Below are 24,733 nucleotides of genomic sequence, written 5' to 3' on the forward strand. Positions count from 1 at the left end.
TGGTCAAAACTTTAATAAATCGGGGATACATGACATTTTGCCCACATAATAAAAAAAAAAAAGATTTAACTGATTAGTTTTTTTTTTTTCAGCCTTCTTATTGTCTGCTCCAAATATCCATTTTGTAGAAACACCACCTGCCCCTTGGTCTACTTGTACATAAATAGTCCGCTATTTATAATATCTGTAAGAATTTGGAAATTAGCTAGGGAAAAAAAATCACATCAATAACAAAGCAGTTAAATTAAATTAAAATCATCAAAATTAACTGAAAAAAAAAATATTAACAGAAAGAAGTAAACTCTGAAGGCCAATGAAGGAACAGGCGTGAAAAAAACTCAAATCTCACTCCTATATGCGAACATTAAATTCCTCCAAGAAAGAATCTCATGGTTATTTTCAATACTTAAATTTTGAAATACGTATATTTCTAAATTTCTAAAATAATCACCATGGATGAAGTTAAGCATGGAGAAATGGTGGTTGAAAATGCTGGGAAAAAAAATAATTAAAAATTGATTTAATATGCTTTTCAAGCGCAACTAGCGAGTGTATTACACTCTCTATGCCATGTAAATTAAAAGTGTCAAAATGACACAACAGTGCTGTTATTCTATTTTAGAAACTGAGGTTCTAAATGATTTATGGCAGTTCAATATTTGTATATATTTTGCCTTAGCCCCAATGCAAACTAGCCACCTTTTAAAAGCTTCTGTCTGATAGGAGGGTTCGATTTATTTTATAATTGATGTTGCGAAAAAGACTGATTCAACGAGATATGCTTGCATGTTGAGAGTGAGCTCCCTCTCTCTCAGCTAAGGAAAGAGGTCGAGAATTCTTGTTATTTCCAAATTATTTCAAGTCTTTGTTCATACTTGGCTTTATAAGATACTTAAAAGAATAGATTGTGAGTCTAACTCCGCTCTAAAAGTTAGCTTACTCGAAAAGATTATCCAAAATTATATAAAAAGATTTACGTGGCGTAGAACTCTTTAACAACGGTAAGTTTACATGCAAACCCTGATTAGGTTGAACAGTACTATGATTAACTGTCATACGATCAATCATTTCGGATAACTCTTGCATCTACTGTACTATTTTGCACAGAGTTAACCGATAATTATTCCTCAAATATAATCTATGCTTCTTCTCGTATTATTAGTACGATTAGTTTTTTTTTCTTTGGTTTTCTGCACTAATTGGTGATCATTTTCTACATAATGAGCGCATCGAAAATAAATAATTATAATTACCCTGCATGCATGTGGAACTAATTAATTGAATTCATATGTATTAGTATTATTTATTAAATATGATTGTGGATACCATATAAAAGCAGGCCAGCAGCCTTTGGTACAGAATTAGTGACCTAAGTATCCATTTTAAATTATATAATCTATTCATCAAAATGCACAAATTTGTTCTAGTGGATGTAATGTAATCGTAATCATTCCAATATCTCATATTTTATTTTCAATGATACTAATTTTCTCTCAACTATGTGCTAATCCTTGTAATCAAATCAATCGAGATTTATTGTTTAATCTCAAATAGGACAAACCTCATAATTTAATCCCTTATGTTGAGATTTACAGATCTGTGTTAGCTAAACCTGAATTAAGCTAATATACCAGATTTTTAAAAAAATCTAGTTGATCAATTAATGCTTAATTACTTTCACATTAGCATGTAGAATTCAACCGTGCTAAAAAAAAATTCAAAAAATTAACAATAAGTTTACAATAGCACACACAACAGGTAAAACCTTGAAAGTAATACTCCCTCAGTTTCAAAAAGAATGTCCCTATTTCCTTTTTAGTTTGTCTGAAAAAGAATGATCCCTTTCCTTTTTTGGCAATAATTTAACTTTAACTTTCCACGTACCATGTTTAAGATCACAAGATTAAAAGGAACTTTGATACATTTGACATAACTTTAATTTAAAACCACAAGATTAAAAAATCTTCTTTTTTTTTTTAAACTCAGTTCTAAGTCAAACTAGATCATCCTTTTTGAAACGAAGGGAGTAACTTAATTAGGTTAATTACCCAAGAAGTGTAGTGTAGCTTTGTGTTTTTTCCTTAGTTTCTGCAATAGCACACACTATTTGTACCCGCGTTAAAAAAATGAGAAAAATGATATACGAAATGATTAAATAACCTATCTTGAACACCCTTAATATAGCAAGTTTCTATTATTGAACACCTTTTAAGAAATTTCTGACTCCGCCACTGTATATGTGTATATGTAGGGCCCGTCATATGTTACATTTGATATGGAATATGGGAGACAGCAGAAGCACACTAGCCAGGAATTGAGAATTGAAATGAAATGAAAGTAACCAAACATGTGATATAGTGTTAGTGAATTATATTACTCTTTTATTTAATTCGCTTTTTGCTTAGACGCGCTTTTCTTATCCTTGCAAAAAAAACTACAAATAACCTTCCTTTCATGCATTCTATAAGTTGTGAAATATATTCAATTGTTATTCCAATGGCGAAGAGTAGTAGATTTTTTAATATAGTTTTCTTTGTTTTGTTGAGTATAGGAATTTGCTCAGCTGCAAGAACCCTAATTGGTCTTGATGTTGGTGTTGGGGCAAAGGTTGGTGTCTATGCCGGTGGCGGTGGAGGAGGTTCTGGTGGAGGTGGAGGTGGAGCTGTAGCTGGTGAACATGGTGGTTATGCTGGTGGAAGTGGTAGCGGTGAAGGTGGTGGAAGTGGATATGGTGCTGGAGGGGCACCAGGAGGTGGATATGCAGGTGGAGGTGGTGGAGGTAGTGGTGGTGGTGGCGGTGGAGCTGCTGCTGGTGGCGAACATGGTGCAGGTGAAGGAGGTGGAAGTGGTGGTGGATACGGTGCTGGTGGGGCGCCAAGTGGTGGATATGGTGGTGGAGGTGGTCATGGTGGAGGTGGTGGAGGTGGTTCAGCATCTGGAGGAGCGTCAGGTGGTGGATATGGAGGTGGTGAAGGTGCCGGTGGTGGTGCAGGCGGAGCACATGGAGGTGCAGGAGGATATGGTGGTGGTGGTGGCAGTGGAGGTGGAGCCGGTGGTGGTGGAGCACATGGTTCAGGTGAAGGAGGTGGAAGTGGTGGTGGATATGGTGCTGGTGGAGCACAAAGCGGTGGAGGTGGTGGTGGAGGTGGCCACGGAGGTGGTTCAGCATCATCAGGAGGAGCTGGTGGAGCATCAGGCGGTGGATACGGAGGTGGTGAAGGTGCTGGTGGTGGTGCAGGAGGATCTCATGGATCAGGAGGATATGGTGGCGGTGGTGGTGGTGGATCCGGTGGTGGAGGAGCGTATGCGGGCGGTGAAGGGGGTGGACATGCAAGTGGATATGGTAGTGGTGAAGGGGGTGGATCCGGACATGGTGGTGGTGGTGGCTATGCCCCTTGAGATCTTGTTCTCTTCACAATTTGCAAACACTATATGATTTCCTATTCTTATCTACAATACTACTAAAAAATAACATGATCAAATTGTGATAAGAGATATGAAAGCAAATTAATATTGTTGCAGCTCTTAAAGCTATATGTGTACACTTGTTTTTTAAATTCTAATGTAAGAAAGATATCTAAACAATGATGTCTTGCACAATATGTTTAGTGCATTTAATATAAGAAAATGGCTCGGCAAATTCCTGCATACGTTCTCCAGACATTGCATGCATGCTTTATTAGTTATTACTATTAAGTCATCTACTATATGTCTATCACATTTATGAGTTATAAGCACTCCTCCTTAAGTAAGTTAAATTGTGTTTGAAATGTATAAATATGTGTGTCTCGATAGGAAAGATATCACCGAAGTATAACATACGATAGTCTTTTGTTGCTGCTATGAGGTCGGAGATTTAATTCACGGAGACCCTTACCTTATTTATTTATAAGCAAAACCTCCAAAGCAAAAAACCATAATACAACGGTTGTATTACAACCTATCCTTAAATCTACGAAGCACATTACGCAAAACAAAGTAAAATAATTTGCTCCACAATCTGTAAATGTGTTGAGCAGCACAAAAGCAGAGTGCTTACTGCTTACTTTGTTATTCAATTTATTCTATTAAGATATCTATCATTTTTTACCAATAAATATAAGATAATTTTGTCCACTAGTAATAAATAGATAGAAAGAAATCACAACTAAGCCATTATATAAAGCAATTTATCAATATAATATATTTTTCTAAAATTTTACAGAATTAATATAAACGTATTTCACAGTAACGTTTTAGGATATATTTCATTTTTTAAAAACTAACAGCGTTAGGTTGATATAAGTTACTTTGAGTAACGTTTTACTTCTAAAACGTTATTGTGAGTAATGTTTTACTCCTAAAATGTTACTTTGATTAACATATATCAATCTAATGTCGTCAACTTTTAAAAAATAAAATATACCCTAAAACGTTACTGTGAAATACGTTTATACTAATTTTGTAAAATTTTAGAAAAATATATTATTTTGGTGAATTACTTTATACAATGACTTAATTTAGTCAAAAACTTACCGTACAAAATTTAGTTCAGTGCATTTTTTGTTAGAAAAAATAGTTCGACAATCTAATTTCTCTATAATTAAACTAAAAGCTCAGTGAATTTCTATGTAACTAAAATACTTGCACTTGTATAATCTTCTACAAGCGCGCACACACAAAAAAAAGTAAGAAGCAAATTCAAAATTTGAAGACTTGGCTTGCATCATTATTATCTTAATTTAGGCTTTAGCAAAGTTTCTAATGACAACTAACGGATAATGTCGCATTTGATTGGTTACTAATAGCTTGAACAATACTGAAAATATTAAATACAAATATGAGTTAGTTGAAGATCATGTAAATCACCTGCATTCCCTGAGAAAGTGTGAAAACGTTTTGTGTTTTATAGACTGATGAAATTCATCATGATGATTAGGACTTACGATAGACGCATTAGGGTGTAAACTGATGATCAAGTATCTGTGGATGCCAGCAAAAGCATACACTCTATTAGTGCAAATTAAACTACTCCCTCCGTGTCCCCGGCACTTTTTGAATTTCTAGATTTGAACAAGTCTATCTTTCGATTATAAATTTTTTATTGTCTTTTAAATATTTTGAGTTATCAATTATTTTGACTTATTATTTTATAAATACATAATTTTCTTTTCAAAATTTTTTTGAAGATTTCATGCCTAAATTTTTTGTCAAACTTAAACTATTTAACTCTCGAAAAACGAAAAGTGTCACCTTAATTGAAATTGAGGGAGCATCATTTTAGAGTTTGTCTTCCTTTCCCTTTGTTTCCAATACTATCATTTTGAAGTTTGGTGTGATACTTAGGTCTTTAAATGTGCTAGTGGCATAGAAGCTAATTTCTTATCATTAGCAAGTCCAGTGGCGAACAGTAGTTCTACCAAGGGTGGAGCAGCCTTCTCGCAGGAGGTCATCCGAACCTCCTTCGGCGGAAAATATTACTATTTATGCATTGTTAAAATTATTTTTTATGTATATATAGTAGATGTTGAACCCCATTCGATTAGTTCGTGTGTTTAGTTGTTCAGATTTTGAATCGCCTTATTTAAAATTCTAGCTCCAGCACTGACCACTACATGTTTTAACATAGTTCTCTTTATTTTATTGAGTACAGGAATGCGTTCAGCTGCTAGAACCCCTCATTAGTCTTGATGTTGGTGTTGGTGCCAAGGTTAACGTCTATGCTGGTGGAGGCGGTGGAAGTGGAGCTGTAGTTGATCATCATGGTGGTTATGCTGGTTAAAGTGTAGTACCAAAGGTGATGTTGGGTTTATTTGCCTTGATTTCTTACCATAAATTAATTTTTCTTTTAGGAAATGGTTTTAATATTTTGATTAGTTCTTTTCTCGTAGAAAAGGTATAAGAATCTATAAATATAGATTTGTTCCTTTTAACTTAATTAACATTTACAATGTAGTCCTAAGATTTTTAGAATTGTGGTTATGGTGGAGAATTTTGTGTATCTCCTGCATTTCGAGTGAATTGATTGAGGTTGTTTCTCTCTATATTTTGTTATAGTGGATCGCTAATCTCCTTTGTGAACGTAGGTCTATTGACCGAACCACGTTAAATCTCTTTTTCCTTTCATGTATTTCTCGTTTGTATTCTTACTCATGATCTTTCGAAATTTGTTGTGCTAGTTTCCACGTTGCACCTGCTTATTTTGGTCCTAATAAATGGTATCAACGGATATGGTGCCGAAGGGGCACTAGGAGGTGGATAAGTCGGTGGAGGTGGTGGAGTCTGTGCTTGTGGAACACATGGTGGATCTGGTGCAGGTGAAGGAGGTGACACATTTTTATTTATAGTAATAATTTGATTTCAAAATGTCTATTTTATATTTAATGAAATAATTTATAGTGACATAAATTTCTATCGTTTATTGTGGACCACAAATTTTAAAAATTTCCTTTCTTTCTTAGACTTTTAAACTACCTCACATAAACTGTACTACAGGTGAAAAGAGAAAAAAATATACTCCATTAATTAAACTTATCATAAACAAAAGAAAGAAAAGATCGAAAAGAGCAAGTGGAAGATTCGGCCCTTTAATTAATTTTAATTTTTTTAGAAAAAAAAATCGTTTCTATAAATTATTTTGGTGCAAAAAATTACACACTCTCAATTTGTTATATCAGATTTTGTATATAACTATCGAAATAAAACAGAAGTATGCCTACCGATCACTATTTGGGCATGCTTGGTTCTTGTTAGGCTCTTTAATTTTAAGATTGTTGATCAAATTTTATAATGTCGAATTCGAAGATATGGCTTCTCACAAAAAAAGGTGAAACAATCAAATCTAATTTGATGGATTTAAATATTCAGAAATTATGCAAATTAAATTTTCTCATATTATTTAATTGGAACATAGTACATTTTAAATGATTGAGGGAGACATGTAAATCTTTCAACTTTTATCCTTTCAATGGGTGTTGCAAAATGCACTAATACAAAAGGTAAGTAAATGGGTTAGTAGAGATAATCTAATTAGTGGCAAACTGGCAATAAAAATAATTTAGCTCAAACTTCTATACAAACATTTAAAAACAAAATCAAAAAATTGTTTTATTCTAATTTGAACTTATTTTGATTGCATCTTATTAAAAATTATTTTGTTAATCTTTGTGTCTGATCAAGGATGATCATTTCAAATTAAAACGGACAAATTTGTATTTAGTAAAAGATTTATAACAGTTTAAATTGGATTAATAACTTCATGTGCATTGGAGAGTTAATGGCAGTGATTATCAAAGTTGTGGATGCCAGCAAAAGCACACTACTGTAGTCTACTAGCTAGTGCGATAAGTAATAGTTTCTGTTTATCCAACTTCTTTCTTTTTTTTACTCTGACTTAAAAAAAATTAATTGTAACTTTAACTTTCTACACATTACATTACATGTTTAATTCAAAATTATAAGAATTTAGAAGTCTATATTTTTTTTAAATTTTGTTTTAAATTAAAATAAGATGAATAAATTGAAAAAGAGAGAATATGTATATCATTTTCATCCTAATTCTCTTTATTACACTTGTGTCGTGTATTTTTGTGGATATTGCGATAGTGGGGGAATCAAAAATTTGTTGTTGCATGTGCTTCAACCACTCTTTGCTCATTGACACGCTTTTGGACCATTACCCAACCACAACATGCTTGTTGGGGAATGTCTATATATAGAGGTGTAATTGTTTACACATCAAAACCAAAATTGTGGGATTCACAAAACATTCTTCAATGGCTAATCATAAGGTTTCTATTGTGTTTTTCTTTATGTTAGTTAGTGCAACTATATGTTATGCTTCTTCTAGAGCTCTCCTCAATCTAGAGGGAGGTCCTGGGTACAATGTGGGTGGCACCATTGGCTATGGTGCAGGGCATGGTGGTGGTTCCGGAGGCGGTTATGGGGGAGGTGGATCTGGAGGATATGGAGGTGGTGGAGGTGGAGGTTCTGGAGGTGGTGGTGGTGGTTATGAAGGTGTAGTTAATCATGGTGGATATGGTGGTGGTGGTGGTGAAGGTGGTGGTAGTGGTGGAGGTAGTGGTGGTTATGCACCTGGAGGAGGATATGGTGGAGGTGGTGGTGGTGGACATGGTGGAGGAGGGGGTTATGGTGGTGGTGGTGATCATGATATAGGATATGGAGGTGGAGGAGGAACAGGAAGTGGTGGTGGATATGGTGGAGGCGCAGAACATGGAGGTGGATACGGTGGTGGTGGAGGAGGAGGAACAGGAAGTGGCGGAGGATATGGTGGAGGGGTAGAACATGGAGGTGGATATGGTGGTGGTGGAGGAGGAGGAACAGGAAGTGGTGGTGGATATGGTGGAGGGGTAGAGCATGGAGGTGCATATGGTGGTGGAGGTGGAGGAGGAACAGGGAGTGGTGGTGGATATGGTGGAGGGGCAGAACATGGAGGTGCATATGGTGGTGGTGGTGGAGGAGGAGCAGGAAGTGGTGGCGGATATGGTGGAGGTTCAGAACATGAAGGTGCATATGGTGGTGGTGGAGGAGGAGGAACAGGAAGTGGTGGTGGATATAGTGGTGGTGTAGAACATGGAGGTGCATATGGTGGTGGAGGAGGAGGTGGTAGTGGTAGTGGTGGTGGATATGGTGCAGGAGGGGTTCCAGGAGGTGGTTATGGAGGTGGAGAAGGGGGAGGAAGTGGTGGTGGTTATGGAGGAGCAGGGGGTTTACCTGGTAGTGGATATGGAGGGGGAGGTGGTCATGGAGGAGGTAGTGGAGGAGGCTATGGTTCAGGAGAAGCTGGTGGTGGTGGATATGGAGGCGGTGGAGGTGCAGGTGGTGGCGCAGGAGGAGCTTATGGAGGTGGACATGCTGGTGGTGGCGGTGGAGGTGGTGGAAGTGGTGGAGGAGGTGGCCATGGTGGCTACATTCCTTGAACTTTCATAACTTGTACTAAAAAAGAAATAACAACAAATGCTCCTCCAGTTGAAGTATGGTCTTAATGCATGCATGCATGCAATCCCATTAGTACTACACTACTAATGAAGTAGAGTTAATTACTATATATATGTACTTCAGTTGTTATCCTTAATGTAACTTCATATGTATTGATATTAAAAGTATATAAGAATCAATTGATTTCATCATCTTACTAATGGTAGAAATTGTAGATTACTGATATATTGGTCACTCCAGACTCCAGCTATTAAGGGTCGCACTACAATAAAAATAAATTTTAACAACAAAAAATATATATAACAAGTGCTAAAGTTTTTACTAGTATTAGTCAATTGTTGTTGGGATCCAATATTTATAAAGATTTTAGGAGCACATAAAAAGAGCGCGTTAGAATGTAATATTTACCTATAATTGTATGTATAGTGACGTCTGTACATGACACCCTTAACCAATAAAATGCAAATGAAGTTTTGATGATCTTAATTGTTATTGGGAAAGAATTGGTCCCCTAGCCATGTGAGCACATATTATAAACGCAATGAGTGAGGTGAAGCTATCAAACTCTCCATTCTTTTTGCACTTTCTTATCATAGTCAGAAAGTGCACTACCTTTTTTCACATATAGTAAAGATAAGCTCCCACAAAAACTGATCTTCAACCTATTTTCATTAGGTATGATCGTAACTACATAGGAGTTAAATGATACCTTGTTTTTCTATCATGATATGGAAAGAATATTTTGCAAGTTCATGAAACAGACGGCACTTCATCGCAAGTTGCATCCTTTGTTAGTTCGTCTTTCCTTCGCTTTTAGCTATAATGTTTTAAGATATAATCTTTTATCATATATTAATATGACAAAGATTGCAAACTTATAGCATTATCGTATGATTTTCTTAAATTTATAATATTAAATTAATCTAATTCAATTTAGCTCAAAGATTATATAAGTCAAATCGATTATTATGAAGCAAAATATGACAAATAAAATAAATGAAGGGAGTAGTATTTAGTTAATTGTCTAGGGAAGCAATCGTTTCTTAACACCGTCACAGTAAATTAAAGTTGTTTAACATCTATTGGCTCTAATTCTGAAGTTCAACGTTAAGTTAACAAAGATCTATTAATAATAAAAGGATAAAGAATAAATATACCCTCGAACTATCGTAAATGGTATATGAATACCCTTTATCATATTTTAGGGATATTGGTGCCCCTGCCGTCCAAAAACTAGAGCGTATATTTCCGTTAGTATAAAGATTAAAGGGTATATACTCTAGTTTTGGGACGACAAGGACACCAATATTCCTAAAGTATGACGGAGGGTATCTGCATACTATTTACGATAGTTCGAGAGTATATTTATCATTTTTCCCATGATAAAATCACAAAAGAAAGAAATGAGAGAAATATAATCGAACTTATTTTATTATATATATATATATATATATATATATAATAGCAAAAGTGCTAGTAATATTGACTCTTGAAGATGCTGCATTCTTTAAATTTTTTTGCTGTTTACAAAGGTTGGAGTAGAATAACATTATTTAATTTCTTAATAGCTTATTTATATTTTTGTAAGACAGCAAAATGCTCATTTTTTTCTGGAACTTTTCAAGTTTTGACGCAATTTGGCTTGAAAAAATTAATAATTTGTCCAGAAATCATAGGTTTTGTGACCATTGATGAAGGTACAGGGGATTTGGAATTTTTCTGAGACTTTGCTTTGATCATCATATCCACTTCTCCATCTTCGTTTATTAGTATCATATCATATATTGGTACTTTCTCTGCATAGTATTCAATATTCTTTTTGTCATGGTGCCTGCGATATCGATAGTGTAAAAAATATTTATATCATCAACATCTCACGTGTAATTACAATATATATCTAATATAACAAGTGGAGTCCATAACCTAAAAATAAGTTAGCTAGTCAACATATATTTTTCTTGCCTCGTTATTAAATAGAAAATGAAAAATAAAATATTTATTTTTAATATAAGAGTCGAGTAAAATGAAACAGGGAATAATACCTGTCGAATACTACTAGAGTTGGTTGGAGGGTAGTGATTAAATCAACCACGAGAGATTTCAGTGGATGGCCCATCTCTGTTCTGATTTTTGGTTCTACCTAAATTAATTTTGATAAATTAGAAAATAATTAAGCTTGGGTTAATTTATTGAAGAAGAAATCATTTAAACAAGATTTTACATGATTATTATTTAAGAGAGTTAAAGTTAATACCCCATATTTTTCACAAAGATCAATTAGATATTGAACTTTGTGATATTTAGCATAATCAGTACTTCTCCATTGATCACTTCTCTCTCTAATCATTGTAACTTCTTGAAAATCCACACTCCAGATGTCCGACCATGTCTTGGCGGAGACTGTAAATTAAGAACACAAGTATATATTGATCATCTTACGTAGATGATAAAATTAAATTAGTCCATGAAAATATGAATCGAAATGATTAAACATAGAAGTATATGGTATATATACGAGGAATATTTAGCCAAGGCATTATGCCAATAATGGTAACACTGCAACATGATTTCAAGGCAACATTTTTGAGTGGCCATTCAAGTGATTCAATGGAGAATTCTTTCAATGCATTCATCACTATAAGTACATGTTTGGGAACATCTTGAAAGTTGAAATCTTGTTCTGGTGTTCTCTTGAAAAAATTGTTCTCTTCTTTATCACCAGACATAATCTCAATATAGTAATATATTTGAAGTGAAATGGGGAGATATAATTATTTGTGAAGGAGAAAAGAAAGGATTTGCTTAAGGCATTTCAGATACTTATATATAGTATAAATTTTGAGGAGCTGAAAATAATTTGTTCGATATTAACAAGAAAAAGAAATTTATGTAACCTAGGATGTAGAAAAACAAAATACAATGAAGCCAAACGAAGTTGCATGGTTTGTGATGCTTCAATCCAAACGTTTTCTTTAGACAACCTCAAAGTTAACTCTCAACTAAGTGTCTAATTAATACTATTGAAAATAATAAATGAATAAAAGCACTGGTATTTACTATGCACTGAAATTCGGCGTATATAATAAAAAATTCATACTACAAAAGCTCTCCAAGTTCTTAGGTATATGCGAGTAATTATAATTCTCAACAATGAGAATATAATATAAAATCTTTACTCTGCACTATACAATGGAACTCTGAAATATGAACAACAAAACAGCTGAACGCCATGTTTGTTGGAGGACACAAGATGCCTAGAGCTTGGTATCAGCGTTTCCGTTAACAAACTACTAGTATTTTCTCATAGCTTATCTCATGCTGCCAGCCATGACAGGACGCATCGTAGAGCCAATGCTAGACCTTCGGCGACTGGTGGAATTACTGTCTTCTCTAGTTGGAGATACTTCCATTCTTCTCCTCCTCTTTTTAGCAGAACCTTCACTGCGCGAGCCCTGCATAGCAGCTAGTAATTGCTGGCCTCTAGACCCAGGCATGTTTTTCTTTATCAGAAAGCACGCCTGCTTTCTTTCCATGTCCTGCTCTAGGTCGTCTTTCTGCAGTTGCTTTTTGCAAGAAACCTGGCCTACTGTTCTTAGATGACCACGAGGAATATGGTAATCGTTATCTGCAGATGAAAACCAATGATTTAGCACCAGCTTCTCTATATTCACTATAAGCAACAAAGTTGACAATAACATAGAAAAGGAAGATACCTGGGGGATCTTCTCTGTATATCTCTGGGCTTGGAGATCTAGGTGGTGTGTCGGGTGTGATATATAAAGTTCTGCTGGTAGAACCAGGGGTCAGAGTACTGCTATTTTCTTTGAGTACTGAAACACTAGAAACTGGTTTAGACAAATCTTTGATTACTGAAGGTGAAACCACTTTACCCACTTCACGTGACTTGGAAACCAGAATATTACTTGCACCTAGTGGTGGTGTAGGAGTAGACATCATCTGCACATTCTCCTTTCCATCACTATGATGAACCTTGTTGAGAGGACTGGGAGATGACTCATTTGCAGCACCATTGGATTCTTTGACATCGAAAGCCTGGGCATTCGGCAGAAGCGGAGAAGGAACACAGCCAGCATCTGTATTCTCTAAAACCGATTTGGGAGAAGTACTCAGTATGGACGGATCTATAAAAGGCTTTTGCCCTTCAATAAAATCTGAAAACCAAGCAGTTCCCCTCTTTGCATAAAATAGAACATATGCTTCCTGTGATAAAACATAATCTTCTCGAACACGAACAACCTATCAAGTTAAAACAAATATAAAATCAGTTCATCATAAATGCTAGTTTTGCCCCCTTTTTTCTTGGGGAACTGCAGAGTACCGAATTAAAAAATACGCAAAGATGAAATGATGTTTAATTCGGTACAAAATCCAGATGGTTACAAAGTTCAAAATCCAAAAAATATTAGGGAACCTGAGAAAACTGACTAATCCCACACCAAACCATAAAAAAGAATAGAGAACTTTGTTTGCAGTAAATACCTTTGAGTCATCAAATTTATACCATTCATTAGGAGCAGAACGAATGAAGCTGTAATAGTGCCCAGAAAAGTATGAAAATCCTATATGCACTATAACTGCATAAAGATCATACTTCATTTCTACCTGTGCATGAGAAGGAAAATTCAAAATTATTACCAGTTCCATAGATTCAGCAAACAAAAAAAAAGATCTTAAATAGAAATTAAGTGAAATTCTGTATACAGTATTAAGCCATGCTTAGACCCCATATCATATCTAATATAAACAAAAAAGAAAAATTTACACACATTACACATATACAAGTCCTAGAGCTATTAGCAAAATTTTTACCAAAACTACATTGTAAGAATCCCAGAACCTGCAGCTACTAGAACTTACACAGGAAAAGTTAAAACTATTACTCTTCTAAGCAATAGTAATTACTCTTCATCGTGTTCTCTACCAGAAAAATTTCACTTTATTTCAATCTTCCATCTCCTAAAACTAAAAGAACCTCTGCAACACTAGTTACTAACAGAGACTCAGAGGAGCAACAGGAACTCACATTATCAGTTTGGCTGTTATCAGCATAAGCATGCAAGTCCAATTCAAGAGGAAACGAAACATATTTGTCAATCTTCTCAACAAGAGAACCATCTGTTTTGAATCTCTTTAAATGAAGGGCCGCTACTGTAGGAGCCTTATCAAGTACAAGTTGCTTCTCAATGGAGACTTGCTCCTTACATTTTTCACATGAAAATTTTGTTTCAGAGTCCTCAATTTTCTCAACCTTTGTGAATGACTCTAGAGCTGCGTCCACACTGTCGACATCTTCAATCTCTAAACTCAGATCTATTAGAGTCTCATATGTGTCAGAACAATGGCCACAATTACAACACCGCAACTGCAATTTCAGAAAGGCATTTGTAAAGTATTAGTTCCACATTTTTATTTAAGAATGAAAATCATAGCATATATGCGAATGCAATGACAAAATACAAGGCATAAAAAAATGACAAGTGTTTGATTCTTACTTTGCTAACTAAACGACCTCCAAAAGCCTGCTTCACAATGTTGTCAGTCTCTAAAGTTTGGCAGTCTTTTGATTTTGAATCATCATAACATCTTTCAAGTTTATCCAGGAAACACTGTAGAAACTCATGAGCATCTTCCTGTTGGAACCGATGGAAAGTAGAAGAAAAATCTGTTTTTTTCACAAAGTTAAGGATGACAGTGAAACAACAGCTACAGATTTGCAAGCAAAGCAATGAATTTATACAACCTTCTTACCTAGCTGGCATGTCTTGATAGAATCTTGAAAGTTGAAACTGGTAAATAACTATTTTAAAAAGATAATAAGCAACACTTTCTCCACGGTTATTGGCAAATTATAAATTTTGATACTTGTGATATTTGACTTAGCACATTTAACCTTTAATTAATTGAAATATGTATTTTAATCACTTCACAATGAAAGTATACTATAGTTGAACTATTATTAGAACTATTTTACCATCAGATATGAAGTAAAACACACACATTTATCATAACATGTCGGTAATAACTATGATAAATGTGTGAATATTCACTAGCAAAGGGATCAAAAGTACACATTTAAATGAGCTTACTCAAATATCACAAGGACCTAATTAAATTTTACCTTCAATCACAAAATATGTGTATAAAATGCAAATATTATCCCAAAAATCACAATAAATTTGAAAGGATACAGTTCAAGTTGTTAACAAATTTCCAGGGAGAGACTACACCAGCCTCAGAAAACAGAGAAGCATCAATAAGCTTTCTCAGCGCACAAATTACACAGAACCCGTTCAGGTAACCTGCAATTGTTACATAGACATATTACTAATCAACCTCGAGAATAGAAAGAGAAATAAAGATGATATTTTCTCCACCAGACAAGATGAATCAGACCACAGACACTAATTTAACTTAAAGTGATTGGAGTACAAGGATCGAACCATTCAATTTTTCAAAAATAAAATTTACAAATCTATCCAGTCAAAACTTTTTATTAATGGTAATAGAGATATACAAAATGGAGCAGAGAGGTTAGTTCTTACAATTACATGGTGTGGCGTGATCAATCGACTTAAGGCCCTGAATCAGAGGTACTGTGTGCATGAACGATTGCAAAACCGCGTTTAGAAAGCACGTATTGCCTAAATTAGCAAGTCCTGCACCCTGATAAAAATCCCAAAAGAATCAACAAAAGTACCAAAATCTCATATACCCTACAGTAAAAAAAAACGTAGAGCAGTTCATGAAGCTAGAAGACTAATACCTGTATAAACTTAGGTTCCTCGTCTCTATACGAATTCCACTGAGACTCAATTATCACCAATTTCTTAGTTTCAACTTTATTTTCCGAAGAGCCGTCCGTCCAATCGAAAGGCGATGGCTCATCCTTCGGCTCAGCATCAGTGAGTTGTGAATCCAAAGGCTTGGAGTCGGTGACTTTACCCCAAGGTTGACCCCAACGTGAGCAATAATATGGAGCAGAGTATGTGCGAACAGGTGACGCATCCAATTCCTCTTCCTCCATACATAACTCTTCCGATTCATTGAAACCGGCTGAATTTTCAGTATTCGGTAGATTCTGATCAGCAGAAATCGGAGAAGACGTATCTAGGGTTTCGTCAGAATTTACAAAATCAACCGGTTTAGAACCGGTTTCTAGGGTTTCTGAGCAAAGCGCTTCCATTGAAGTTGACTTGTCGGAAGAAAGAAAGCTGAAATTGGTTTTCTAGGGTTTTGAATTTGGGGAGTTTTAGCAAAGTTTAAAGGTTTTGAAGAATGGAGGGAAAGGGGAAGAAGAGGGAAAAGGTTGAATATGAAAATTGAGGGAAAATTGGGAAGTGAAATCTAGAGGAATTATTCAGATTAATGGAGAGTTTTGAAATGGGAGGGAAAATCAGCCGCCATTTTGGATTTTTTCAAGAGTGTTTTTCAGTTACGAATGAGCCAAATGTATATACAGCGCGCAAGTGTTAAAAACAATTACCAAAAACTCACCAAATATGTATGAGTTTTATTTAATTAAAAGAAAAAACTTATTATATTATTTTATCTGAATATAGAATAAAGTAGTTTAAGAATTGGAATTTCTGGATTATAATGACAGAGTAATTTTGTCTACGAATCGAGGACAGATTCACGTATCGTCCATTCATAAATTTTGACGTAAAATTATTTAAATATATAATAATTTTTTCAAAAATTGACTTATATTAAGCGTTCAGCATCCCGTGAACAAATTTCATAATGGGTGTACTTTGGTTTAACGGCAAGTTTGAAGCATTTCTTTTACATTTTATGAATTTCTCCAATCACTTCTCTTATTTTTAAGAAATTTTAAATCTTCAAAAGTAAATTTTTTCTTCAAAAACGGTGTTCATTTTTTAAATGGTAATATTAATCTTCTTTTTTTTTTCATTGAACATCGGGTGCAGATAATCGTGGACTTATACTATGTGATTTATTGTAATTTTATATTAAAAGAAGTGTATACCCATAAATCAAGAATTCTGAATCCGCCTACAAACCAAAGTGATCCTTGTGAGACGTTAATTTATCCTATTATTTAATTAAAAGATGTTACTATTATTATGAAAATTATTATTATCTGGATGTCCACTAAAAATCTCCCCACTACTCATATCAGTATATGTTCCACTTCTGCCATGACTTCAAATTCTTAATGCTACATCTCCCACCTCCTCCATGATCTTTCCCCCTAATCGTGTTTATGACCTCTCTTTGTCTGCCTCTATGTTTATAAATAGAAAATGGGAAAGTTATGTTATTCACACGAACATACTTGAAAGAAGAAAGTTTTATCTTATTATATTGTTCCTACGCGCTCTTTAATAGAAGAAAGCTTGTTTAATCTTCAACTTTTGAGTAACTTGGAAGTATGATTTACGAGGCAAGTTTTAGAACTGATAAATTTCGAATCGTGGGCACAACAAAGAGAACAGTTATTGCTAGATTACAAGTCGGTGATTTGTATTTCAACTCTAACAAGAGCACATAATACAGAGCAAAATATTCGACTCACAAACATCTATGAGCTTTAAGGCAAGTAAAAGAGTGAAAGACGAACAAAAAAACACATTACAATAGGAAATTTGGAAAGACGTATCTTTAAGCGCTATAGAACGAGACACCAAGTCCTCAAGAGCCTTAAAATTCTACTTCTTCTGAAAGAATGTCGTACTTTTTTCACCTCTACAAGCAATTTTAGATACTGTCATCTCCATTTCATTTATAACACACAAGAGTCTCTCCTCACAGGATTCTATCTTGAAGATCAGATATCAAATTGGATGCTAAGGAGGACAGCTTCTTCCCAGTTTCTCCAGCAATATTTTTGATAGACGACATATCCTGTTGTGCCTGGAAGCATTGGTAATGAAAATCCATTCAACACCTTCATATAGAAACTGGTGAAACGCAAAGCATTGCGTATCAAAATTTTCACCATACCTGGAAAGAGATCCTATTTATTAAATCGCCGGCACTTATTTCATAAGCTGCCCCATCATCTTGACCAAAAAGGTCAGCACTAGAAATGGCGCTTGAACCCTATGAATACAAAAGAGAAAAGAAATATGTTTTAGAACCTGAGTTTGGTACTTCAGTTTTCAGATAAACTTCATGTAGCAGTGAGACATCAGCTTTACTATCAGATACAGTCTTCAATCTTGTTTTAAAAGATAGACACCAAAGCCAACTTCGTCAATTATGCATCGTAAGCACATTCAAAATCATCAGACAAACTACAGTAATAGTTAATAACCTAATTATAGCATACTGTTATAAACTTGCACCAAACATATGGATTATTGATTAATATAATAATAGCTGAATCCGCTAAAATAAACTCAGCCACTGAGCAGTTACTAGAAGAATCTAGGGGTTGAATATTTTAGCAGTACACTAGAGAGCTCCACTATTTTTGAGTCATTATAGATGCATTATCTTTACAACTTGTCTGTTATATGATCTGTGAAAGGCTTGTTGGAAGAGAAAAGGTAATGGTTTCAAACCTCTTCAACTCCACCAAAAGTTGGACCTCAGAAGTCCCTGAAGTGGTTGTTTTTTTTTAAATGAAGTCTCTGAAATGACTTTCAATAGGAAGAGGATCAATTAAATCATGTTTAGGCCTTTTATATCTCTCTTATTGAATTGAGTAGTTAATAACTTATAAGAAAGTCCCTTAAGCAGGAGTTTGAGTATGTGAAGTATTTTTTTTTTATCTTCGGTTCCTAAGACATAATTATTAATAATATTCATCTGTTGCTTCGTTTTCTTTGTATCTTGATATTTCGTTATCATATTTTTCTTACACTCCTGCTTCAAATAACTTCTCTTTCTGAGTTGATGCTCTATCGGAAACACCCTCTCTACTCCGCAAGTACGATCAAAATGACGACATCCATTTTTGCTTTAGAAAGGAGAAGGGAAAAAGGTAATTTGCACCACCATCCAACCCCAAAGATTCGATTAGTGTGCATTGACTTCTACTTTCCTTGGGCGACTTTCTTGCCTTACCAAAAGAATTTCATTTCACTTTTCCAGGAGGTTTTTAATAATTAGGAACGGAGAAGAATCTGAAAACAATAATGAGATGTTTAATATAGGGCAGCATTAGAGGCAATTCAAGGATTCAATGCTAACTAAAGCAGTAGGTATACCTATATAAGGGAATATTATTTACTTCCCTTGTCCCAAATTTACTAAACTATACCTATATTGATGATTAAAATATAATTCTGACTTCTTTAAAATTTTGGAACATCAAATTTAATTGGTTTATATCAATTCTATCCTGTTTATTAATGTCTATTCTATTGTTAGTTACACTGTCATAGTAAAGTCCAGTATCACTCTAAAAGATGGTCAAAATAAGCCAAGTAAACTGGGAGGAGGTGTGTTATAACAAGCATACCGAGTATTTCTGAAGAGAAACTGAGGCTTCCATTGCAGCTTTACTCTGATCACCAAAGAATTGAGCAGATGAAATGGATTTGGCATTAGTAAACTTTTTCCTTGCTTCATCAGTTTCCTCAATCTGATTAGAGTATCACGCAAACACATAAGACAAAACATGTTAATAGCACTGGATAAAGATCAAGAGGCAGAAAGGAGAAACTTTTTGTCACATAAAACATCACAAGTAAACAACTGATCTGTCAGGAGCAGAAGGACTGGGGAGAAAAGGAACATAATCACAAAAAGAAACATATGATGCAGAAAGAGGAGCAAGAACCTACTTCTAGGCAGTCTAGGAATACCCAAAATGGCTTAACAAGTAAGCAAACACTAGAAACTTGAGGTACCAAGAGTTTAGGATGAATTTTGATCCTTGCTTGCTTTTCCAAAAAGCGAGATATACACTAATTTCTATATAGATAGTCACCCAGAAATTTAGCCAAGGAAACTGGTGGGAAGGTCAGTGGTACAAGTATACTCCAGAGCACTTGGGAATCTCATAAATAAAAATAATAGCTAAAGAAGCATCCAAAGCTCCAACAGAACAGGGCATTAAACGATCTAGGGCATTTCACCAATTTCTAAATAATTAGTCAATCAAAAAATGAGAAGAAACACAAAGCCATATCAGTTTTAAGTTGCTCACAAATAATTCCCTTTGTGCGTGTGTGTGTGGGGGGGGGGGGGGGTTACTGCATAAAAACTTGCTTGAATTGTCTCAAGTCGGTTCTGGATAGAGCAAAAAAATTTTGACGCAGTAAGCTCCGTAACAGGGAACATCAGACCAACATCTCAATATTTTGAAGGCTTGATACAATAGAAAACCAAAGACAGTCAGAGACACCGTAATAATGTCCACCTTTCTCCTTCCATTAAACTTGGCAAATAAACAACATACATGACAAATTTCACTGAATCAGCTTTAACAAAATCCTGGATGATCAAGGAAAATAAAAGCTAGGATAAGAACTCACTTGAACTTTTGAAGAATTGGAACTCGTCTTCTTTGTGAAACCACTATCCATCCCATAATCTGAAAAAAAACTGGTGGACTTTGGAGGGGCCACATGGTTAAGAACGCGAGAGCCTCCAGAACTCGTCTCTGCAGGTTGGACATTGTCTGTGTACTCAAAACGAGACGCAAATGATGAACCTACAGTTGGTGCATTACTTGCAGCATTGGAGGAGGGAACTTGAACAGGCGGTTCTTCAGGCTTTTGCTCATAGAGACTTTCACTAGACTGTACATGGTGAAGGGTCAATAGATTGGAAACCAAAAATCACTAGAACAAACTTGTAAAAACAGCAGAGATATTTCTTCTTTTTTCTTGGGGGGGGAGGGTGATGCAAGAATTTCAAAGCATCCAATTTTACATATATGCCCAATTTCTTCGTTGTAAGTCTAATATGTACCTTTTTAGTAAGTTTGCGAGCTCCAAGTCCTCCAGATTTCCCAGCTTTCTTCGCAACTGTAGGTTTCTTAAGAAAGGTGGTAACAGCTTGAGAGGCTTTAGGTGAAGCAATAACCTCGGTTTTTTCGTCCTTCAACGAAGACGTTTCTTTTGGAGGTTCACTAGTCTTAATATCCGGAAATACATTAGTAGCCTGTGCAGCCTGAGAAGCAACAGGAGATGCTGGCAAAGCTGCTTGCAAAGCTGCTTCCTCTGCAGTACTTTTAGCAACTTCTTTTGAGAGTAACTGCCTATATAAGTCAGCAGCCCTTGAGGTATACTTGGAATCAGTCTTGCCTCCATCGTTCCATCCATGCTGCTTGAAAAAAACTTGAGCACGGTTATTTCCACCAAAGTACATCATTTTTAACTGCTCTGGAGACCACGAATCTAAATTTGTCGATCTGCAAGACTCAGCTTCTCAGTAAATGGAAATAGAAATAATAATATGACGGAGCAACAACAGAAGATTACAATTACTCTTGTTTGAATACATCAACCCCTACTCCCCAACCCTAATATAGTAAAGAAAAAAAGCCTATCATACTGCCACAAACATTTTAACCACCAACCTAGAATACTAACTGCTAATCTACTCTCTCCTCCCTTTCATTAACAAAGGATGACCAATGGCATGAATTGACAGTTGGGTCTTTTTTTTTATGACAAGGGAAACCCGCAGCCACTACCCTTTAGGTGCGCACAGGGTAAAACTCCCGCTCTTATGCAATGGCTCGCAAACCACATAGGAGAGGTAAACCACACTAGGCAAGCCCGATGCGACAAACTCGACCCAGAAGGTAAACCCCTTGCTTCGCTCGCAGGGGGTTTCGAACTTGAGACCTCCAACATGGAAGTCCCAAGCTCAAGCCCAAACCACTGGGCCACCCCGAAGGGCTATGTTGCTCGGACTCTTCCAAAATATCAATGGGTGCGTGTCGGATTCGTCAAAAGTAGTGTATTTTTTGAGAATCACGGGTGAGGTATCATGAAGAGTCCGCGCAACTAAGCCGAAGGGTGAACTGTGGGTTTAGACACCACGGTTATCAACAACAACTACTACTACTACACCTCAGTCCCAAACAAGTTGGTACTAGCTATATGAATCTTCATTTAAGAATTGTATCATCATCACAGTAAATAAAAATATGTTAAAAAAAAAAAATATATATATATATATACTAATAATAGCAATAACAGTAAATAAAAATATGTTAAAATATATATATATATATATATATATATATACTAATAGTAGTAATAAATCAAGTGTCATCAAAAAAAAAAATAGTAATAAATCCGAAAAGAAGGAAATGAATTGACATCTCCTTTCCACGTCACTCACTGCTTGCTTTTCAAGTAATCCCAACAGGACAGCAAATATACTCAATATCTTATTCCCCATGGACACATCATAATCTGCACAGGCGAGTAACCGCAAGTCCCACAACAGTAGTTTACATGTAGAAAGAGTTGTGTATGGAATTGTGGGAATGAGAAGGAGCACCAACTTTGCGCAGTTATTTAAGGGAAAATGCAAAATAAGCAAAGATCATATTGAAACATTACAAGTTTCCCTGACTATTTGGATGTACTCTCTGGGAGACACTACATTTTCTACTCCACTTTGCCTTATAACATCATTTATTTTCTTCTAACTTTATGCTCTTACAGGTTTTAACTTCACCACAAAAGGAACCAGGGTCCATTTTGAAAAAACATAAAGGTATTGTATTACAATTGAATAAGCACCAAGCTAGAGCGTCAAAATGTAGTTGTATTACAACTTACGAGTTGTTGCAATTCCTCTCTCATGTCCACAAGAAATCTGAATCACATAGAAATATCAGTTTGCACCCTAAACACTAGCATAGGTAAAGTTCTTACTTACGGCTAAGTATGTTCGCCAATGCCTTCAAAGATTCTGTTGTTCCTTCCTTCTCAGACAGTCCACCAGATAGCTTGGGGTATAGCATTCCAAAATTTGAGGGACCCCCCCCCCCCTCATATTCAAAGTACTCGAGACATTGTCCTTATTAGTCTCATATATTACCATTTATTCTTGACTGTGCATAATAAGAAGTCTTAGGGGTAGAATGTCATCCACTGATTTACTTTCCAGAAAATCATGGAGCAATAACCTCCCTGTTTAGTGTTTCCCTTTCTTCTTCCACACATCTTGATCTAAATCGTTTTCCCCATGACCCCATCTCCAATAACCTTCCCCCTTGCCAATTATCAGCCTCAACTTCTATTAAACTATCAATAAGCCGTGCGACTATCCATGGCATATCCTGTAATTTGCTCCTAAAACTCATCCTCATGTTCCACTTTCCTCATTCTTTTTTTTTTTCCTTTTATCCTTGTCCAACCAAAATGGAAATAAACCGAAACCAGTGGGAGTGAAATAGAATAAGAAACATATAAGGTTGGTAGCTGCCTATTGGCTTTGACCAATTTGTTCTGGTCCATGTAAGGCTTTGCTTCAATGGAAAACTAACTAGATGCATAAGAATACTCACTACTATTCAACAAAATCTGTCATCTTACAATATTTCTGAACATAAATTGAAACATTGAACAATAAGAGGAATTCATATCTATCAAAAACCACAGATATCTTCATATAAGTGAGTGAATGTGTTACATGCCATTCAACACATGGTGCATTCACTAGTATCTACCTAACACCAAAGTCACAGCTCTTAACATGCTATTACTCAAAATCCGGTCATATTAAACCATACAGGTGCCACATCAAACAAGAGCCAAGCAAACATCAACTCATTAAGCCAAAACAATAGTTCAAAACGAAAAAAAAATACCTAACGAAACTGATGTGAACGCCGAGACTGCGATGGACTGCCGAGCAATCAATACACAAGAAGATCCCATACGTCACGGATGCCCAAGTAGGATTCTTAGCATTGCAATCGAAGCACATCTAACAAGGAAAAAACAACAAATTTTGAATAAAATCATACAGAAAATCAAAATTACTCGATCAAAATAACGGATCTACAACAGATCTCAAAAATCTTTATGTAATCAAACAAATATCAAGTAAATAATAAAAAAAAGTTCCAAAAAAATAAAATTAAAACACTAACCTTGTTTTCAGGCTTGGATTTGAGCTTCCGAAAAACAGCGGTTTTGTCGCTGAAGTTCTCGGAAGCCATGGCTGTAGAAATAGATGATTCTAAGAAGTTCCGATGAAAAGGATAAACGACGGCAATGATAGAGAGAAAAACGACGCGAATCGCCTCTTTAGGGAACGTACAGAAATGGTGCAACAAAGTAGTGATAGAGGAATATATGTAAAACCGCTAATCTGCAAAATATAAATGTAAAAATTCTATTAAAAGGGTATTTTTTTGGTAGCAATTTTTGTGATTTATTTTTTGGAAAAATCTAATTTGGTCCTTTGATTATTTGAAAATAAATTCTGGCTAAACTATTGTTGCAGCAACAACAACATAATTGCACAAGTAACGTTTTTAAAATATATATTTATACAAACCTTATTTTTATCTTTACGAGGTAAAAAAATGATTTTTAATAAATTAAAATTTAAAAAATAATTGGCCAAATTAATTTACACAAAATTACATTTGGTTGGTTTTACATGAAGAAATAATCACATCTAATTTTTCTTATTTAAAGATGTTCTTAAAGTTATAGTATTTTGTATAAAAGTATAACTATTAGCAGTAATTATCAATGAATTCAAAATAATTCATCCATTGTCAATTACTTCATCAAAAGTTCTATCAAATACTTATTGTATAAATAATCTTTAAATTGTAAAATTCGCATAACTCGTACACTTTTCATCTTTTTACCATCAA

The 24,733-nt window shown here is 35.1% G+C and overlaps 3 protein-coding genes across 3 annotated transcripts; 1 reads left to right on the top strand and 2 right to left on the bottom strand.

Annotated features, from left to right (window-relative positions):
* Positions 1 to 2,400: 2,400 nt before the first annotated feature.
* On the top strand, positions 2,401 to 9,133 carry LOC107027846 (glycine-rich cell wall structural protein 1.8-like). Its single transcript, XM_015228901.2, has 5 exons — positions 2,401 to 3,396; positions 5,326 to 5,427; positions 5,633 to 5,756; positions 5,871 to 5,875; positions 7,698 to 9,133. The coding sequence occupies exons 1-5, from the start codon at positions 2,455 to 2,457 to the stop codon at positions 8,916 to 8,918; spliced, it is 2,394 nt and encodes a 797-aa protein (XP_015084387.1). The 5' UTR covers positions 2,401 to 2,454; the 3' UTR covers positions 8,919 to 9,133.
* A 2,836-nt stretch (positions 9,134 to 11,969) lies between these two features.
* On the bottom strand, positions 11,970 to 16,414 carry LOC107026714 (ubiquitin carboxyl-terminal hydrolase 20-like). The gene is made up of 8 exons (XM_015227788.2): positions 15,722 to 16,414; positions 15,501 to 15,621; positions 15,147 to 15,257; positions 14,451 to 14,620; positions 13,982 to 14,320; positions 13,438 to 13,560; positions 12,651 to 13,194; positions 11,970 to 12,562 (listed from the first exon to the last, which is right to left on the bottom strand). The coding sequence occupies exons 1-8, from the start codon at positions 16,139 to 16,141 to the stop codon at positions 12,246 to 12,248; spliced, it is 2,145 nt and encodes a 714-aa protein (XP_015083274.1). The 5' UTR covers positions 16,142 to 16,414; the 3' UTR covers positions 11,970 to 12,245.
* Positions 16,415 to 17,407: 993 nt separating this feature from the next.
* LOC107028954 (probable ADP-ribosylation factor GTPase-activating protein AGD9) lies at positions 17,408 to 24,220 on the bottom strand. Its single transcript, XM_015230204.2, has 7 exons — positions 23,996 to 24,220; positions 23,711 to 23,829; positions 20,848 to 21,289; positions 20,409 to 20,675; positions 19,391 to 19,513; positions 17,926 to 18,024; positions 17,408 to 17,835 (listed from the first exon to the last, which is right to left on the bottom strand). The coding sequence occupies exons 1-7, from the start codon at positions 24,062 to 24,064 to the stop codon at positions 17,728 to 17,730; spliced, it is 1,227 nt and encodes a 408-aa protein (XP_015085690.1). The 5' UTR covers positions 24,065 to 24,220; the 3' UTR covers positions 17,408 to 17,727.
* Between the last annotated feature and the right edge of the window lie 513 nt (positions 24,221 to 24,733).

The sequence above is a fragment of the Solanum pennellii genome, chromosome 8, assembly GCF_001406875.1.
Source record: "Solanum pennellii chromosome 8, SPENNV200".
Taxonomy (NCBI): Eukaryota; Viridiplantae; Streptophyta; class Magnoliopsida; order Solanales; family Solanaceae; genus Solanum; species Solanum pennellii.

Excerpts from the sequence above, each read along its gene's own strand:
- LOC107028954 (XM_015230204.2), bottom strand. The coding sequence starts at position 24,064 with ATGGCTTCCGAGAACTTCAGCGACAAAACCGCTGTTTTTCGGAAGCTC. Across the intron at positions 23,830-23,995 it reads AATCCAAGCCTGAAAACAAG|ATGTGCTTCGATTGCAATGC; the intron begins GTTAGTGTTTTA and ends TTTCCTTGTTAG. Across the intron at positions 18,025-19,390 it reads TTTCTCTTCAGAAATACTCG|GGTTCAAGCGCCATTTCTAG; the intron begins GTATGCTTGTTA and ends TTGTATTCATAG.
- LOC107026714 (XM_015227788.2), bottom strand. The coding sequence starts at position 16,141 with ATGGAAGCGCTTTGCTCAGAAACCCTAGAAACCGGTTCTAAACCGGTT. Across the intron at positions 15,622-15,721 it reads AGGAACCTAAGTTTATACAG|GGTGCAGGACTTGCTAATTT; the intron begins GTATTAGTCTTC and ends GATTTTTATCAG. Across the intron at positions 15,258-15,500 it reads TCACGCCACACCATGTAATT|GTTACCTGAACGGGTTCTGT; the intron begins GTAAGAACTAAC and ends TAACAATTGCAG.
- LOC107027846 (XM_015228901.2), top strand. The coding sequence starts at position 2,455 with ATGCATTCTATAAGTTGTGAAATATATTCAATTGTTATTCCAATGGCG. Across the intron at positions 3,397-5,325 it reads GTGGTGGTGGCTATGCCCCT|GTCTTTAAATGTGCTAGTGG; the intron begins TGAGATCTTGTT and ends TGTGATACTTAG. Across the intron at positions 5,428-5,632 it reads GAGCAGCCTTCTCGCAGGAG|GAATGCGTTCAGCTGCTAGA; the intron begins GTCATCCGAACC and ends TATTGAGTACAG.